This window comes from Crinia signifera, chromosome 9, assembly GCF_055691185.1.
Source record: "Crinia signifera chromosome 9, ASM5569118v1, whole genome shotgun sequence".
Taxonomy (NCBI): Eukaryota; Metazoa; Chordata; class Amphibia; order Anura; family Myobatrachidae; genus Crinia; species Crinia signifera.
Window position 1 is genome coordinate 34,363,761 of NC_139225.1, and position 18,374 is coordinate 34,382,134.

Genomic DNA, 18,374 nt, shown 5'->3' on the forward strand with positions numbered 1-18,374 from the left:
GGGCCCCAATTAGTATCCTGTTTGGCGAGCAGTGTGGATCTTGTTACCTATATCCCTGGACTTCGATGAAGGTGTACCGGTACCTGCTTTGAAATCTTTGGATACTTATGCGATCTATGAGAGCTGCCTAAACCCAGTTCTCTACCAAAAGGGTAATTATCCACCTTGCACCCCACCAGTACTTTGGCCCAATACTTTTATGGTGTGTTATTTTTGTCTTTGCCTGTTTTATTATTATATGTCATTAAAAGAATTTACTTCACTATTGGATATTTTTGTGCCTTTTATCCTGGTCTGCAAAATCCACGGTTAACACCGAGGAGGCAGATTTGTTATACAGGAATAAGAAAAAGGTACCCGAGATTAAGCTAAGGGGTAATTCGGGACCTGTGAGCCTATCCCCGATTCGGAGGCGGAGAAGAGGAGCGTAATCCATCTATCAGGGACGTAACTCTCCTTTATTCTCTTGGTGTGCGCCGGTGAAGGGATCTCCTCAACCTGTGTATTTATACACTAAATCCTATTGCGTATCTTCTGTGAGGTGTGGGGACACCTATGAGGTGATCCCATCCGTGGCTGCCTAAGACATTTGCGCAGATAAGTTGGAGGTTTCCACACAATTCATTTCTACAGGTCATTATGATGAATACAAATGTTTGCTTGGCAATTTGCACACCTATTTTTAGTAAATTCACTTGCCACGCAAATGGTTAATTAGCTTAGATTGGTTCGATAGCTACTGTATTATATGAGGAGGCCCAGAAAGCGATTTAAACCCTTTAATTAATTCTTCTTGCAGTTACCAGTAGTGTCTACACCCAGCAGTCCATATTCCGGTCCAAGTGCTACACCTTTTACTTCCCTACCGGAGCAGACACAAAGAAATGGGCTAGAGCACATGACGTATGCATCGGTTCTGGGGGGACTATGGTCAGTGTGGCGGACAGCGAAGAGAACATGTTCCTAGCAGGTAATTCATACCCATAAAATGTAAAACTAGAGTACAAGCCTGAGTGGCCATCAGCTGCAAAGGATGTTTGTCGATGTGGTGATGATAACCCTGTTACCGCCAGCAATACCCAATGGGAGAGAATGGAATGACCCGATGCAGGCTTCGGCCTTCACTTAACTTTAACTTTAAAAAGCAAAACAACCTTTAGATTGTGGTTAAGAAGAAGGAACAATGTATTCTAGTTTAAGACATAGGAGGTATTCAGTCCGGGATTCCGACTATCGGAATCCTGGGCCATTTTCGCTCAGCTCGACTGTAACTCAGGGTTGCCGACTTTTAAAAGCTCCTCTCCGGGAGAAGCCCGGAGAGGAGACTTTCAGCAGGAGTTCGGGGGGCGTGGCTTAAACGTGATGTCATTAAGCCGTGAATTCGACAATCCATGGCTGTTTCCGACAAAATAGATCCGACTTGTTTTAAAGTCGGATCGGTTTTGTTGTAATCTGCCTTTAATGCTGTCGGAAACGACAGCATTGAATAGGTGGAGGCCCCTATTCCTGTCAGTGGAAATAGCGGACGGGATTGAATACTGCCCATAATCTTTCATTTATTTTATTGCATCTACACAGTTGAGTCACAACATGACCACCAGTAATAGCCAGAGTAACCGCCGTGTGTGGCACGGACAGAAGCTATACGGATATGAGTGACTCAATAAGGTGCTGATGGCACAGGTGGCTGGAGCCATGCTGACCGTAGTGCATTGACGTGGTTCCACAGATGCTCAATTCTGTTTAAGTCCTGGGAACTAATGAGCCAGGGAAATGCCTGGAAGTCTTGTCAGACATTTCTAGCTGTGTGACATGTTGCAATATCTTGCTGGAAGATCCCTCCTGTCCCATGTCGACCATAGGTATGTCAACTCTATTCATTCGGTGACCTATTGCCTGTCGAACAATAGTGGTCTACCTATTGACAGTAGACCTTTTTATTGTTGACCTGACAACTGGCGAATATATGCATGTGCAGGGCCGCTTTGCGAATGCCTTCGGGGACTATCACAGGTGCACGGAGTGAGGTGGACAGGGGGCTAGCACATGGGGACGCCCAACATTTCCTGGGCATGCCCATAAAAATGGTGGTTGTGCTCAGAGAAACGCTGCGTGTCCCCATGTGAATGCAGGCGTGTCGAAGCCAGCAGGGGGCGGGAGGCTGAGGTCACATGATGTCAGCCGCCCGCCCTGTCTTCAGCCAAGTCTTCTTTCATTTGCGAGTGGGGGGGAGAAATCAATTGATGGTCGGCATCCCCCGTACACTCCAATGCGAATGGATGTGTAAGCACACACATCCATTCGCAAGCTATCGAGTAGATTCATTTCCCTATCGAGTAGATTCATTTCCCTGGCTCATTAATTCCCAGGACTTAAACAGAATTGAGCATCTGTGGAACCACGTCAATGCACTACGGTCAGCATGGCTCCAGCCACCTGTGCCATCAGCACCTTATTGAGTCACTCATATCCCGTATAGCTTCTGTCCGTGCCACACACGGCGGTTACTCTGGCTATTACTGGTGGTCATGTTGTGACTCAACTGTGTAGATGCAATAAAATAAATGAAAGATTATGGGCAGTATTCAATCCCAGCCGCTATTTCCACTGACAGGAATAGGGGCCTCCGCCTATTCAATGCTGCCGTTTCCGACAGCATTAAAGGCAGATTACAACAAAACCGATCCGACTTTAAAACAAGTCGGATCTATTTTGTCGGAAACGGCCACGGATTGTCGAATTCACGGCTTAATGACGTCACGTTTAAGCCACGCCCCCCGAACTTCTGCTGAAAGTCTCCTCTCAGGGCTTCTTCCGGAGAGGAGCTTTTAAAAGTCGGCAACCCTGAGTGGTCTGGCATTTGTTCGCCCGGTGGGCGCAGTTTGCCCTCTCACTAAGCAGTGAATGTACGCTGCTTAGCAATCGCTGTTGCATCAGGCCCAGGGATAAAAAAAGGTGAAAAACCCCATCGACCTTTTGACTGTCAACCTAGCCCATGTCAACCTAATGCTTGTGTCGACCTAATCTCTCTGTAAACCTAACCCCATGTTGACCTACAGACATGTCGATCTTCCTGCATTTTGACCTTCCCCATGTCGACCTAGTGAATGTATTCCATCTCCCCCACCCATTGGAGCCAGCTGTATTTAGCTCACCTATGGGAGGTCATTTGATATGTATTTTACTGTTTTATTAAGTGTTTGGGCCTACACACGGATTCGCTAGATCGCTTAGAAAATGCCCCTACATTGCTGCATGTGTAGGGGTCATAGCGATAACGAGAACAGTGGCCCTGACAGATCGCTCAACGCACGGCGCTGACGCATCGCTGTGTGCTCAGTGTTATGAGCAATCTAGCATCACTCAGCACACTCAAAGGATGTCAGCTGCCCACCCCATTTCCATCCAAGCGTGGACACATATGTAAGTGACTTTATAATGTGCGCTAGGGGCAGCCCGGTGCTTACCGCTCGGCGCCACTGTCCCCTTGAATCTTCCTCCTGTTTACAGCACGAGCGATGTATGTCTGCCTCTCAGGCATACGTTGCAGGCTAGCATTGCCCTATTCTTACAGCATGGACAGCGCTAACCCTGCTGCTGTCTCCGGGCTTTGATTTAGATCTCGTGTGAGTAGCGAAATCTCGAGCATACCCAGAATGGCTAGCCAGGGGGTGGGGGGCATAGAGACAGTGCGTCGGCATTAGCTGATGCGCCATCTGCTCCAGGGGACATCGCAGGAGCGGGGAGTTTACGCTTCCCTGCTTCTCCGCACAAGGTGGTAATACATCTTGTTGGTGTCCCTTCCTACTTTGCCTCGTTAATAAGGCGAAATATGAAGTGTTGTATTGCGCCACTATAATACATCTGATTCTGCACCTATATGGCTCCTAGGGTATATTATATATAATGATATTCTGTCTCTTATAGATGCCTACCCGAAAGACAATTGGCTCATGTGGCTGGGTTTTCAACACCTTGGAAGATGGGAGTGGACAGATGGGACATCCGCTAGCTTCTTTGCCTGGCAGAACGGTATGTTACTTATACCTTTAGGAGGCTTTGACGTGTTGGATGTAAAATGAGAGCAACTCAAAAGAAACATTTGCACAAGCAAGAACTTATTTCCGCACATGAGATACATTTGATATGCGGACACTTCTCCGCAGGTAGCAGGTTTTTTTCGACACATCAGTGCAAAACTGCACCTGATGCAGTATCATTTGCAGTATGCAAATATTGGGAACTATATTTGCATACTCTATGGAAGGGGTCAGGGATCTTTTTTACCTTTTACCCCAAAATATATTTGGATGCGCCTACATTACCCCCCCCCCTTGATTTGAAAGGAAGGAAATCATATAATTGTAATACACACTGTACCCCCAGAAATTGATGATATATCCTGTTAGTACGGTACACAGCCTGGCAGCCACTGATGATGATGATTATCGTGTACGGTAATCATCATCATCAATGGCTGCCAGGCTGTGTGTGGTATAACCATTGATTATGTGACATCCAGGCAACTATTAGTGTCAGTATTTCAAGATGGTTTAGTGACAGTCTGTACAAATTTTTCCCCTAGACTAGAGATGGTATACCCTGACAGGAGCCCATAACCAGGCAAAGAAACAGCGCTGCAGCAGCAGTACAGACTGAGCGTTGCCGAGATGGCGCAGCAACTAGTCAACTCTACTGAGGAAGTGGGCGGACTTGGAGGCAGGGCCCGGGGTATCACCCAGGGAAATACACAAGGGCACGATGCACTGCACTGCGTCTGGTCATTGTACATTACAGTACTGTAACACACACAGCCAAGTATGCACACAGAATCTATATATAGATTCTATATGCAATGACATGAAATTCCTGGGGGTAATGGACGGTCACACTGCTGAGACACAGCAAGGCATGCATATAGATTCATATACATGCCCGGCTGTGTCTCGGCAGTGCGACCATCCATTACCCCCAGGAATTATTTTTTTTTCCCCATTTGGGGTAATTTACCCCTGACCACTGCTTTATGGTTTTGCCCCACCCACTTCCATCTCTTCAGTCATTAGGACAGTGGTTCCCAAACTTTTCTGAAACATGTCATCCTAGAATATCAGCACCCCTAGGCCAATAGTTTCTTTTTGGGAAATGAAGAAAAAATATGAAATTATGTCAATTTTTTATATTTAATACTTAGATTTAATTATATGCTGAGGGACAATATTTGCATATTTAATTAAGTAAACTGAATTGGGCCTGGATCACAAACCTGAGGCACCCCTGTCTGGAGGCACCAAGTGTCTTGAGGCACCACAAGGTACCACGGCACACAGTTTTGGGACCTACTGCATTAGGATCATTGTGCTCAAATTACACTGGACTAGCCGTGCATTCACCTTCGCATCAGTGTCAGGGCCAAACGTAACAGCTCACAATATGTAGGAGCCGGTGGCGAATCGGGCAAGATAGTCACTATATTCAATGCAACAATTAACGTAAAGGCAAGACTAATTGCCGCTTTAACACCAGTGAGGCTGTGTTGACGAAATTGCACTGGCTCCCAAAAATAGTGGCCTATTAAATGTGTCTGTAGTCACATTGGTATGTACTGTATGTCATTTCCACAGAGTGCAAAGATTCCATGAGTCTGATTTCATGCTGTATGTTTTAATGACAATTCTTATTTCTTAACCCAATGTTGCTGTGAGCGATCCTCAAAATATCCCCTAAAAATGCCGGCGTTGCTCACAGCGACTGTTCTTTTAGTATCAATAAATACAAATACAGCCGCGTTGATTCATTGAAGTTTAGTTAAATATATGCAAAAAAAAAAAGAACGGTTGCTATGAGCGGCGCTGCCATTTTTAGCGGATGTTTTGAGGATCTCCCACGGCAACATTGGCACTCAAAGGGTTAATTACATTTTTTAAACAAATTCCCTTGGCACTCAAAGGGTTATTTGAGTGACACTTGATAAATGTACTACTGATTTATTTGTTACCACTTAATAAATGTACTAGGACACTTACGGAGCCTTCGTCCATCTGGGGCAGTAAGTAATGCTGGGTACACACCAGGACAACAAGGGTCCGATCCCCTCAATCTAGATCCAATTCCGACCAATTGGATTTAGATTGTGTGGTGATTGGGCCCTTTTATGTCCTGGTGTGGACCGATACCGATCCGATGCGCGGTCCCGCGGGTCGGTCGTTATTGAGATCCTACCTGCTGCAGGTAGGATCCCAATGACGACCATACAGCCGGGTGCGGGTCGCCATCGGATCGGACCCGCTCACGGTGCACATCGTGAGCGGGTCGTGCCCCCCTGCATCACCGTCAGCGGGTCGGACGAGACACTGACGACCCGCTCACGATGTGCATCGTGAGCGGGTCGTCCTGGTGTGTACCCTGCATAAGACTATATGAAACTTGGTCAGAGTAATGTGTAACTTTGTGCTAATTGTCATTGTAGAGCCAGATTTCAAGGATTTATACATACAATGTGCAGCTATGAATCTGACGTCCAGCGACCCCCTCCGCCGTGGCTTATGGGTCAGCCAAAGCTGCAACTTATTAGCCAACCCCACTGGCTACATCTGCAAGTCTGATATAAGTATGTTCCCTGGTGCCCTCTCACTATTAGTCCCTAACTGGGCATGGTGTGCATGAATGCAATATATGGTGGGCACTAAGCTGAGGAATTGGTTCCAAGACCCCCTACTGCATATTTAGAATTAATTGAGGTTTAATTTTTTTGTATTGCAACCTTGTACCACAAATATGACCATGTTAGAATTATGACTATAATAGGGGTCCAGTTGGTTGTGGAAAAGTCAACATGGCTACAAAAAACGAAATACCGCTATGGCTTGAAATAGTTTAGTGCACCCCAAAACAATCTGAGGTCTAGGACGAGAAGTCTCATCATAGGTTTAAATAGCATAGAAGTTTGGATCAAGTTAAATCCATTAAGTTAGTGTTGACCTCGTCTAGTGACAATAGGTGTAAGCTGATCCAAGCACTACCAGTGAGTTCAGTTATACCCGTTTTACACCTACAAGCCGGGACGCACCTGGGATTTTAGACCCAGCTCCATCCCGGGTACAATCCGGCTTGTGACCCCTTTTACACCGCCCTCCCCATCCGGCATAAGGCCGGGGCGGGTGACGTCACTGGAGGCAGGGCCTGAGGTGGTGCTGGAAGATGAGAGCATCTCCCAGCACTGACTTTTCCATTGCAGTGAACGAGTCCTGGGTCACATGTTTACACAGCACCATTATCAGGGTCCTTCCTGTGTTTAACCCTGGTCAAGACCCAGGTAGGATGCCTGGGAACATGGACCCGGGGTTTTGTTTTTGTGCTATTCTGCTGAACCGGGTCGACATGACAATAACCCAGTGGTGAAAAAGGGTTACTGCACTGTAGGGGTACGGTACTGCACTGTAGAGTTACACCAGCAAGAACTCCAAAAGGTAGGCTTGGAGAGTATGGCAAAACCACAGAGATATATTTTTGCTGGATTCAGTGCAAAAGGACAAACTGGGCTGAAAGATGGACCACGGCAGGACCATCAAGAGATCAATATGGTTCTTCCAAATCAGTAACAACTGCATGTGTACCAAGGAGATATTAATATCAAGCTTACTTGCTTAGATGGTGACTGAGGTCTAAGGTATTCTCTGGATATATGTAGTGTTAAGACAGGAGGGGTTAGGTTTTGGCATGGGGGGGGGGGGGTTTTAATGGATGGACACTTAGGGTTAAGGGGATTAGGGTTAGGCTGGGGGGTGGGGTGCGTGTTTGGGTTAGGGTTGGACACTAATAAGAGGAGTAGGGTTAGGCTGCAGAAAGAGGGTTAGGGGAGTAGGAGAAGAGCATAGGGGAATTTACGTGACCCCCAGTTGGGATCCTTCACTTCTGAATGCTGGTGTCCATCTTTTTGCCGCCGACATCCCAAATGCTGGGCATGCATAAGTATTCCTTTATAACACTGAGGAAACACAGAGGCATCTACATAGTGTTGTACTTTAGACAAGTACAATTGAATCATAAAGATAATGCTTGTTGCATACAGAAGCTAAAAGGACAATTGTGTATTGGGCCTTATGCGCATATTACACATCTGCACCCAGGTTATAGTTATTTATATCACTGAAAAAAATCCCAAAGGGGACCCAGGAAGCCCAAAATATATGTCCAATGAAGACATGACAGTTCTGACCAGCACAGGGGGGAGAGGAGAATCCATCTAGTGACTTAGGAGATGTGGTGATAGGAATATAGGATGTTGGATCAACACAACTGAGGGGAACAGGGTCTTCCATTCCCAGTCTACTGTAGGTCTGATTCTGTGTACATGATAGTGGATGCAGTTCACATATGCACAATAGTATAACACATCATTATTCTCACTTCATAATCTTAACACTCTTTCTATTTTCTAGATGCCTGTAAACCAGATACCACCTATCTCCAGATGATTGGGGGGCTCGGCCCCTATTCCACCATAGATATATCCCTCTCATTCCCTGTGAATTCTGTCTGCAAAATTGTTCTCAAACAGACAAATGTGTCATCTCCAACTTTCCTGATAAACCTGAAGAACAGCGGAACAGAAGTCACTGGCAGTGCCACATCCTGGTTCAGTGTTCTCCAGGAAAGCAATCTGACTCCCATCCGGATTTCCTACACAGACTTTACATGGGGGATTGTAATATTCCCATCTGGAATGACAAGTTACATTAACCACGAAGAGCATCTCACACTTCCTGGGAACCAGGTGTCCTACTTCCAGTCTGTAAATTTGATTGAGATCTCTGGGTGCAGAGTTACTGTGGCCTCCCTAGGTGAGAAATCCATTTGTCTGTTCTGGGCAAATTGATGAGGCTGTGTATTGGATCAGGGGTCGGAAAACACCCTAGGTGGGAGCAGAGAAAAACTTGGTTGGAAGCTGATTGGCCGGCTTTCCCTCTCACGTTTGACACTGCATGTTTTCCGTTTGTTTTGGTCACATTTTTTTGGGCTGTGTGTAGGACCCTTATGGGCCATCCACTCCCCACGTACCAAAGCTCTCTCCTTCGGGGGAGAGCTGCAGTCCCCAAGGGCGACACGGAGCCGCAAGGCGTAGGGAAGCCCATATCGAGGGTCTCTCCAAGCTTCGGCGAGGAGGACCCGCCCAAACCCTTTCGGGGGTTGACGGAAGAGAGTCCCTATTTTCCCCTCTTGGGCCATTTGGCTGAGAGGGATCAGGGGAGTAACGGGGCATTTCTCCTTTGGGAGAGGGTCCATATGTACGTACACCCCCAATGCCCGATTTAGGTGTTGAAGCACCAATTCTTGATCCAGAAAAAAATTGAATCAGAGCTCACAAAAACTTAATTACAGAGGGCTCAGCCTAATCCAGCAAGTTACCTTGGGCCACATTGGGTCTTAATCCAGCTGCTATTACAGTATGCCACAGCAATTCCAGTGTAATGGTGTGTACACACGGCAGATATGCCGTGCTATGCGAGTCACGATACGATCTGATTGTATCGGGACTCGCATCGCACGGCATGCTGCAGAGGCACAATTTAGACTATATAGTGCAGATCTGCACTATATAGTGTTGTCCTGCCCTCTCTATTTGGCTGCCGATTTGTGCTCACACGGGAGCGCGCATCAGCAGCGCATCGGGCTCGCAAGCCCTAAAAAAGCACACAATCAGCATGCGATATGGCTTCCGATGTTCACTATATCGGCAACATCGGAAGCCATATCGCACCGTGTGTACACACTATAAAGCTCATGTGCTTGCATCAACAAATCAAGCTTTGTTTTTTTGTGCAAAATGATTTTGATTGTTATTATCATAGAAGAACATAAACAAATAGAACAGAATATGCTTTGGCAAACAATGGTCTCTAGATGCCAACTATTAAAATACAATAAATGAATTGGACGTATGGAAACCAAGAAACAAGCTAGAGATAAAAGAAAGGGGAAAGAGAAACAGACTAGGGATGAGGGGTGGGGGAGGGAGGAGGGTAGCTCTAATTCCTACGAGGGGTTATCATATCACAGTTTAATATGGTAATGAAAGTAGGGAAGTATCACCGAGTGGGACCGAAGGTAAGCCGAACTGGGCATACATGAGTCTGCATCCAAACCAAAAGGAGCCGGGATCGAATGGGCCCTTTTCCTTAGATGGGTTGAGGGGGGGATGCGATGATGTCCTTATAAGTTTTCGAGTCTTTGAAGTCCATCCAGCGGAACCAAGTATCCCTGAAAGTTACATGTGTATCTTCTGCAGAGGATACAATGTCTTCCATGTCCCTGTAAGAATCAACTTTAGTAATCCAATTTCTGATAGTTGGAGGACAGGAGGAGAGGAGGATAGCCAGCGTACCGGAATCACTGCCTTAGCTGCGTTATTTAGGTGACATAGCAAGGATTTCTCTGATCTTGCGATCGGGGCAGAGGACCGGTGGAATAGCCAAAACAGTGAGTTAGAAGGGACAGGTTCACCTATGATAATAGCAGAGAGTCTTAGGACTTCTGGACAAAATGGATGGAGGAGTGAGCATTGCCACCATATATGAAGTGGGTTGCCAGGGGCGTTAGAGGAGCACCAGCAGATATTAGGTACACCAATCCCCATTTTAGAGAGTACGTCAGCGGGATATCAGTTTATATTGGGTCTCCCTGACCCCCACACTAGGAGGGCAGGCATGAGCCAGGCGAAATATCTTACCCCAATTGTTTTCCCCCGCTTCTTCAACTAGTTCCAAGTCCCAGGTTTTAGTAAAGTGCGGAAGACCAGGGCTAGCATCTTCAGATAGAAGATTGGATATCAAAGATATAGGGCCAGATTCTCTAAGCTTCAAAAGTGATAAAATGGAGAATGATAGACATCCAGCCAATCAGCTCCTGTCTGACATTTTTCAAACACAGCCTGTGACATGGCAGGTAGGAGCTGATTGTCTGGCTGTTTATCACTCTCCATTTTATCACTTTTGAAGCTTAGAGAATCTGGCCCATTGTATTGGTGGGAGCTGAGGGGCCATTACACAGAAGTTCAAAGGGTGTCAGGGTCTTCGGGGGGGGGGGGGGGGGGGGCGGCTGGAATGACCCAGTGACTTGAGGAAGTGGTGTACCTGAAGATATCGCCAGTATTCAGTATGAGATAGATTCCATCCACTTTGTAGGTCGTTAAAAGACGTGATTTTTCCCCTGCTCGCCAGCAAGCTTTGTTTTTGTTTTATTATACTGATTCATTTTACCCAGTGCGCAAGTTTCAAACAAACTAATAATACTTCCCGTCTTCTGTAATGTTATAAAAGCTGAGTCACTGTCCTTTTTCCTCACAGGATACCTTGGTTCATTTGATATGGAATTTCGGGCAGGTCCATCAAACTATCTACGCCTCGAAGGAGCCATCCAAACTTACCTGACTGGTCTCACCTTGTCCGTGTGGATAAAAAGTACTGATAGTAGTAACCATATGATGTGTATCTGCTCCTACTCTCTGACATCGCAACCAGAAGAGCTCGCACTCTTTTTGCTGTCCCCCACAGGGCTCTCCCTCCAGATAAATGGGTGAGTTAGGTTATTTGTATATATTGTTTTGAATTAATACAGCAAGAGCAAGGAACCTATCAAGTCACTTGATTGTTAAAAAGGGGAGGGACCGGAGAGCAGGAAGGCCTTGTGGCGAATTCTCGCAAAAGTACAACTGAGTCTGAATCAGACGCACAATTCACAATGTTTTAAACTAGCATTTTTTTAAAATCTACCATTTAGATGACATTTTTTTAATATTAAAATGTAGTTTTTTAATCTTTGGTTTTTAATTTGTTCAGCAAAGATTAGATTCATTTGATGCTTCAGATTTTTCCATTTATGGCCTGGTATGGGTCATTAGTTCGACCCTATTTAGGTCGACATGAATTGGGTAGAACACTGAAGGTAAACATGGCTTAGGTCAGTGATGGCTAACCTTGACACGCCAGCTGTTGTTGAACTACACATCCCAGCATGCCCTGCTACAGTTTTACTATTTGGCCATGCTAAAGCTGATGCAGGGCATGCTGGGATGTGTAGTTCCACAACAGCTGGAGTGTCAAGGTTAGCCATCATAGGCTTAGGTTGACACATGAAATAGACAGACATGGCTGAGGTTGTCAGGGTTGGAAGGTCTGCTCAAGCATTAGGTCAACAATGGCAAGGTCGACAGTCAACAGGTTGACATGAATTTTTCACAGTTTTTCCCAGAATGTCGACACAGTCAACATGGACACCATTAAAGTGTACCACTTCCCCTTGCATGGAAGGCTAATACTATTATATATTTCCTCCATGCCCTAGTGGATGGGAGGGCATAAACTACACATACAAATGAGAATCTCATGTCGGCCTTTTGACTGTCGACCTTGTTATTGCCGATCTAATGCTTGTGTTGACCTTCCCACCATGTCAACCTTAGCCATGTTGACCTAGTTCATGTGTTGACCTTCAGTGGTCGACCCAATACATGTCAACGTATAATGGTCAACCTAATGATCGTATACCTTATGGCTGATGTCTGGTGCTAATGCTTTATTCCTCCTTTTGTGTGTGTGTGTGTGTGTGTGTGTGTGTGCGTGTGTGTGTGTGTGAGTGTGTGCGTGTGTGTGTGTGAGTGCGTGTGTGTGTGTGTGTGCGTGTGTGTGTGTGCGTGTGTGTGTTTCTCTGAAAAGTGTTTTAGCATTTTCTATTTTGTATTACTATCCTGATTTATTTTATTATTAGAAATAAGTAGACTGATGTCTAATATTAACGTGTTCTTATTGTCAGTTACGTTTGTCTCTGAGTGTACTGTATTTTGCATTAGAGGTGAACGCGTACGGGTTTCTGAAATCCGGACACCCCAAACGGCAGGGATCCGAGCTGCGATCCAAGTGCTGCTTGGGTTTTCCTGCCAGGCACAGATTGCAGAACAAGGCAAAATGTCATCATACCGGCGTCGGATTCTCGCGAGAGCCGAACCCTATATAATCTCCGCTACCTGCCGTCATCTTTACTCCAGCATTGGAGAGTGTTGAGGAGGGAGGTTCTGGGTGGCTCTGTGTCTCTCTGGGAAGCTGGCGTGGGGTGGCAACCTGGTCACAGCGGTGGTTCCCTGCAGTGTTCTGTGCAGTCCAGTCCTGTGGTTCTGGGCCTTATTCTAGTTCACTCAGTGGCGTAGCTACGTTTTGGGTTCCCCCCCCCCCCCCCCGCCGCCCTGCCAAGCACTCACCCGCCGCCCATGCAAACCCCCCCCCAATCCCCCGCAGCCTTACCTATCTCGCTGGTCCCGGCGTCTCCGTTCTTCTGCTGAGGACCACCACAAAATGCCCGCCCACATTCAGCAGACAGTTTCAGACAACTGTGTGCTATATGGGGGAGGCCATTTTGTGGTGGTCCTCATCAGAAGAACGGAGCCGCCGGGACCAGCGAGATAGGTATGTCTGCGGGGGATTGGGGGGGGGGGGGGGTGTAACTATAGCACCGCAGCCCCCAGCGCCCCCACAAAGCGGTGCTATAGTTACGCCGCTGAGTTCACTCTTTCTTACATGGACAAAACCATGTGCACTGCAGGTGGGGCAGATGTTACTTGTGCAGAGATAATTAGATTTGGGTGGGGTTTTACTTCAAAGTGAGATCTATATTGCAGTGTAAATATAAAGCAGCCAGTATTTACCCTGCACAGAAACAAAATAACTCACCCAAATCTAATTCTCTCTGCAATTTTACATCTGCCCCCCTGCAGTGCACATGGTTTTGTCCATCTAAGAAGGATTTTGTCAGAAAGAGTGAACTAGAATAAGGCCCTCTGTGCTATCTGCTGCAGGTACTGATGTCCTGTGCTCGTGTCCTGTGCTGCTGTATAAGTCCATGCAGTGGTGCTGTGCTCGCTAGTCTGCTGTTAAGTCCAGTGGTACTGCCATTAAGTCCAGTATTGCTGTTATGTCCAGTGGTACAGCTGACAGCCGTATAAGTGCAGTGACTGACAGTCCAGTGCTACTGCCGTTAAGTCCAGTGGTATTGCTGGTAAGTCCAGTGTTACTGCTATTAAGTCAGCCTTGCGTGCATGGGTGAAATCATTCAATGGTCACGACCATCGTTTGATTTTGTCAGCGGTCACAGATCTAAGTCAGCCTCCGCTGACCTTAGATCTGTGACGCCCTTGTATGGGAAGAGGGTGGGCAGCTAACCTCCACTGACGTCAGCTGTCCGCCCCCCCATTTGTATGCTCATGCGCAGTCCAAAAACATTGGTCCCCTGTGCGAACGCGTAGGGGAGCGAATTAACTCGAATCAGGCCCATTGTGCGCTCATCAGTACACCCTGGAGTGAACACTCATTCTCTTTACGTTTTTTATGTCCACACTACAAATTGAATTGAAGCGTACTTTGAAACCTTTTGAATCTTCTCACCTACAGAAGAGTCATGCTAAATGGGACAAAGGCGGTTCTCCTGGATGGGAGGTGGCACCACATCGCTGTGACTGCACCCCAGTACTCTGTGTTTATTGACGGCTTTCCATGGAGTCCAGATTACGTGGATGTTGCTGAGTTTAATAAGATAAGGATCCGGAGTGGAGGATCTCTGGATGTGGGAGGTAAGAAAACATGTTCTGCATATTTGTTTTTTTCTTTTTATAGATCCCGCCTCTCTGACAGTCAAAACGACACTCTCATCTTATAATTGTCCCTGCTACTGGGGCACTCTTCAAGGATCTCCAACAGGTGTCCCATATATCCTGTATGTTGTAGTCTACTGCAGTTGAAAAAAATGCACCAGATTGTTCAGGGTTTCTCCTTCCTCCACTAGGTGTCACTGGAGCGTAGACAGTGGAGGGCTGGCAACAGAAATCTTGGGGCCCCACACCCTGTCAAATGCTATTAACATCCTCCCATGCTGGAACATGAACTGGACACACTCCCTCACCCTGATGCCTGTGCTATATCACACAGACGTGCTCTCTCGTCCTGCGGCTTGTGCTCTATCTCACCAACAAGTCCACGTTTCCAAATATACAACTTCCCTTCCCACCCACAGCAGGGCAGGAGCTGCTGCAGCAGCCAGAGCAGGTTTCCAACTATCCACCTTCCCTACCAAACCACAGCAGGGCAGGAGCTGCTGCAGCAGCCAGAGCAGGTTTCCAACTATCCACCTTCCCTTCCCAACCACAGCAGGGCAGGAGCTGCTGCAGCAGCCAGAGCAGGTTTCCAACTATCCACCTTCCCTTCCCAACCACAGCAGGGCAGGAGCTGCTGCAGCAGCCAGAGCAGGTCTCTAACAATCCACCTTCCCTACCCAACCACAGCAGGGCAGGAGCTGCTGCAGCAGCCAGAGCAGGTCTCCAACTATCCACCTACCCTTCCCACCCACAGCAGGGCAGGAGCTGCTGCAGCAGCCAGAGCAAGTCTCCAACTATTCACCTTCCCTACCCAACCACAGCAGGGCAGGAGCTGCTGCAGCAGCCAGAGCAGGTCTCTAACAATCCACGTGCCCTTCCAAACCACAGCAGGGCAGAAGCTGCTGCAGAAGATCCTGAAAACCCTCAATGAATAAGCAAACAATCAGGAGAAAAAAATAACTGACTGGGGATCGATCTCACATGGTTTTCACAATGATATCTACAGTGTTTGATTCACAGACCACTCTGCCAATCAGTTGCTTATTAATTTCAGTTTGTCAAAATTTTTGTAAAGTGAAAACATGTTTAATTTAAAGGACCCTTATAGGCCTTTAAGGGTCCACTTAAGGGAGTCTATTCATTGTGTTGTACTCAGAAAGCCATAAGCTATCCAACGACATATCACAATGCATGAAAACAACAGATATAGCACTGACCCTTATGACGGAACCCTTAAGAGCTCATCCGATTAAACCATCTTCGAACTTAGATCGTCCCTTAAGATGATAAAGTAGTTGGCAAAGTTTGAAGATGATTAGTTAAAGCATTTGAGAGTTATCGTGGAACAGCCATTCACACACACACACACACACACACAAACATCGTTCAACTATACTTATGTAGATATATCCCATGGGGGGAGGGGGGGGTGTATGTTCATTTAGGATCTGTGAGTACTACACCTCTTAGTGTTTGAACATGGCCAGAAAGATGGGCACACACACACACACGCACAGACATCTGGACAGGTTCGCAAGATTTGCACTTACAGCAGCTTGTGCCTAGAGAGCAGGACGGGCGAGGGAAGAGGTGTTACAGGAGCATATACAGTATGCCCAATTTCTGTTCCAAACTGCACCAGGTTCTTCCCGTGTCTGTTTCCTTTTATATAAAACCAGCTTGTCTCCATCTTCCTGCAGGTAGCTTCCAGACCAATGATGGCTCTTTCAATGGTGACATTAGCGAACTGAACATTTGGGACCACATCCTATCACCCTCTGATATTAAACTGTTGGCCTCCACAAAGACGAAAAGGAAATTCCCCGGAAACGTAGTGAGCTGGACGTCCTTCATGGATGAAAACAGCAGTGGTGCCCAGATGATTTCTCCAGGAGAAGAGAATGGTGAACAAGACCTTAAACAGCTTATTGTGAACTTGCATTCATATTTATAGTTGTGCTGAATATAGTGCATGGGAAGCACACGGTAATGACATGGAGTATATGTGCAAATGGAAACATAGGATCTCGCTTTTTCTGACAAGGTGCTACCAGGAATGTAATAGGGGGTGGGGTCTGTGTGTTCTGGATTTGGAAGTGTTCATTGTAACTCTTGTCACTCTAGGCACATTTACGGAAGTGCATCAGTTTCAGTACCTTCATCATTGGAATTGCTTTCTATTCTCTAGTATTGACCATTGATGGTTAGAAACCGTGGAAGGTCTACTAGTGATGCGTGATAGTTTCACCACCAATGTGGCTGGGGTTGAGGTTTGCTCATGCATAACTATGGATCAATTATAGTTCAACTAGCCCCCGGGTGATGGTTAGAAACCATCAACCATATATGGTAGAACCTTTCATGGACAACCCTACTGTACACCAACTAATATCCCCAATAACCCAGTATATTAAATTTAAAATATATTCTAGGACCAGCTGTGGTTGACCTAGCTTGTGATAGAGCCTTCTCTGTAAGTAGTGTATTCTAACACCCTGCACTGTTCCAAACCCATGCAGTTCCTCTTTCCTGCCTGGGGTGTCGCTGTCTGCTTTGGTGACTATATCACATTGTGGCTGTATCTCAATACAGCCAAGACTGAACTAGAAGCACCACAGCATACATTGACACCCCAGGCAGGAAAGAGGAACTGCATGGGCTTTGAACAGTGCACGGTGCTAGACTGGATACTATGTAAGGGATTCACAGAGGAATCCCTTGGGCACATATGGAGATGACTTGTCAAGTGGATCTCAAGAAGTTTCAATGCAAACCCATTGTCGACAAGACTATGTTTTACTTCCATAACAAGTGTGTGCAGCTAAGGCCAGAGGTCGTATAGCGGCCATTGAACTTCATCATTTGATCTTTGGGAGTCCAATTAACAGGCTCATCCTCTGTGGACCAGGACATATTTTTTCATCTCGTTTTTGTATTCCCATCCAGATGTGCCATTCATGTGGTACGGCCTGCTGTATTCTGTGAGTGCCTCTGCCCACCTGTGTGTGAATGCCACTAGCCAAAATCTCTATATGGAGTCAACACTGGAAAAATGCACCAATAACTCCTTCTGGGCCCTACAACAGAATGGGAGACTCCGCAACATCATGATTCCTGCCTCCTGCGTCAAGGTAAATTGAGTGATATTACTTGAGGTCATAGGACCATGTTGTAGGATGGGAAGAGGAAGACATAGCAGACAATCTAGTCCAGTGCTGCATCCCAGGACAGAGCATTGTATAATCTGCATAAACAGCGTCATATGAGTAACCTTGATGCCGGGTCAATTTTGGGATTTGGACGCGGATCTGTCCCGGGAACGACCCAGCATTTGCAATGCAGGTCCCCCACATCTTCCTGGCAATAAGCTGGATCGCTGATGTAATCGGGGGGCAGGGGGGCGTGTCTCCAAGGGGATGGAGGAGGAGGTAGCACTTGGAGCTGACACTACCTCCTACCTATAGTGTGAACGGGACCCGTTTGCTCAACCTGGGTTACTCATTCACACCTCACAGCAACCCGGGTCCAAGCCAGGATTAACCCTTCTTTTTAACCCAAATCAGAATACCGGGTTGCTGGACCTGAGATTTTTCAGAAGGCCCTTTCACACCGCACGGCGACCCAGCAACAACCAGGGTCAGACCTGGGTTATTTATGAGATGTGAAAGGTATTAGGATGAAGCATGGAATTCATCCTGATGAAGGCAGTGAAGCAGCGTCCAAGGATGCAGCCCCT

The 18,374-nt window shown here is 46.7% G+C and overlaps 1 protein-coding gene across 6 annotated transcripts in view; it reads left to right on the forward strand.

Moving 5' to 3' along the window:
• The window catches only part of LOC146035379 (uncharacterized), a 99,137-nt gene that overhangs the window by 29,612 nt on the left and 51,151 nt on the right, over window positions 1–18,374 (forward strand). For all 6 annotated transcript variants that reach the window (XR_014460628.1, XM_083158783.1, XM_083158784.1 and 3 more), the window contains exons 3-10: window positions 800–970; window positions 3,928–4,032; window positions 6,470–6,610; window positions 8,442–8,843; window positions 11,346–11,574; window positions 14,439–14,617; window positions 16,339–16,542; window positions 17,585–17,769. Coding sequence is in view for 5 of the 6 variants with exons in the window: in XM_083158783.1 (XP_083014909.1) it covers window positions 800–970; window positions 3,928–4,032; window positions 6,470–6,610; window positions 8,442–8,843; window positions 11,346–11,574; window positions 14,439–14,617; window positions 16,339–16,542; window positions 17,585–17,769 (1,616 nt within the window). In the remaining variant the exon portion in view is untranslated. The remainder of the gene's footprint in view (window positions 1–799; window positions 971–3,927; window positions 4,033–6,469; window positions 6,611–8,441; window positions 8,844–11,345; window positions 11,575–14,438; window positions 14,618–16,338; window positions 16,543–17,584; window positions 17,770–18,374) is intronic.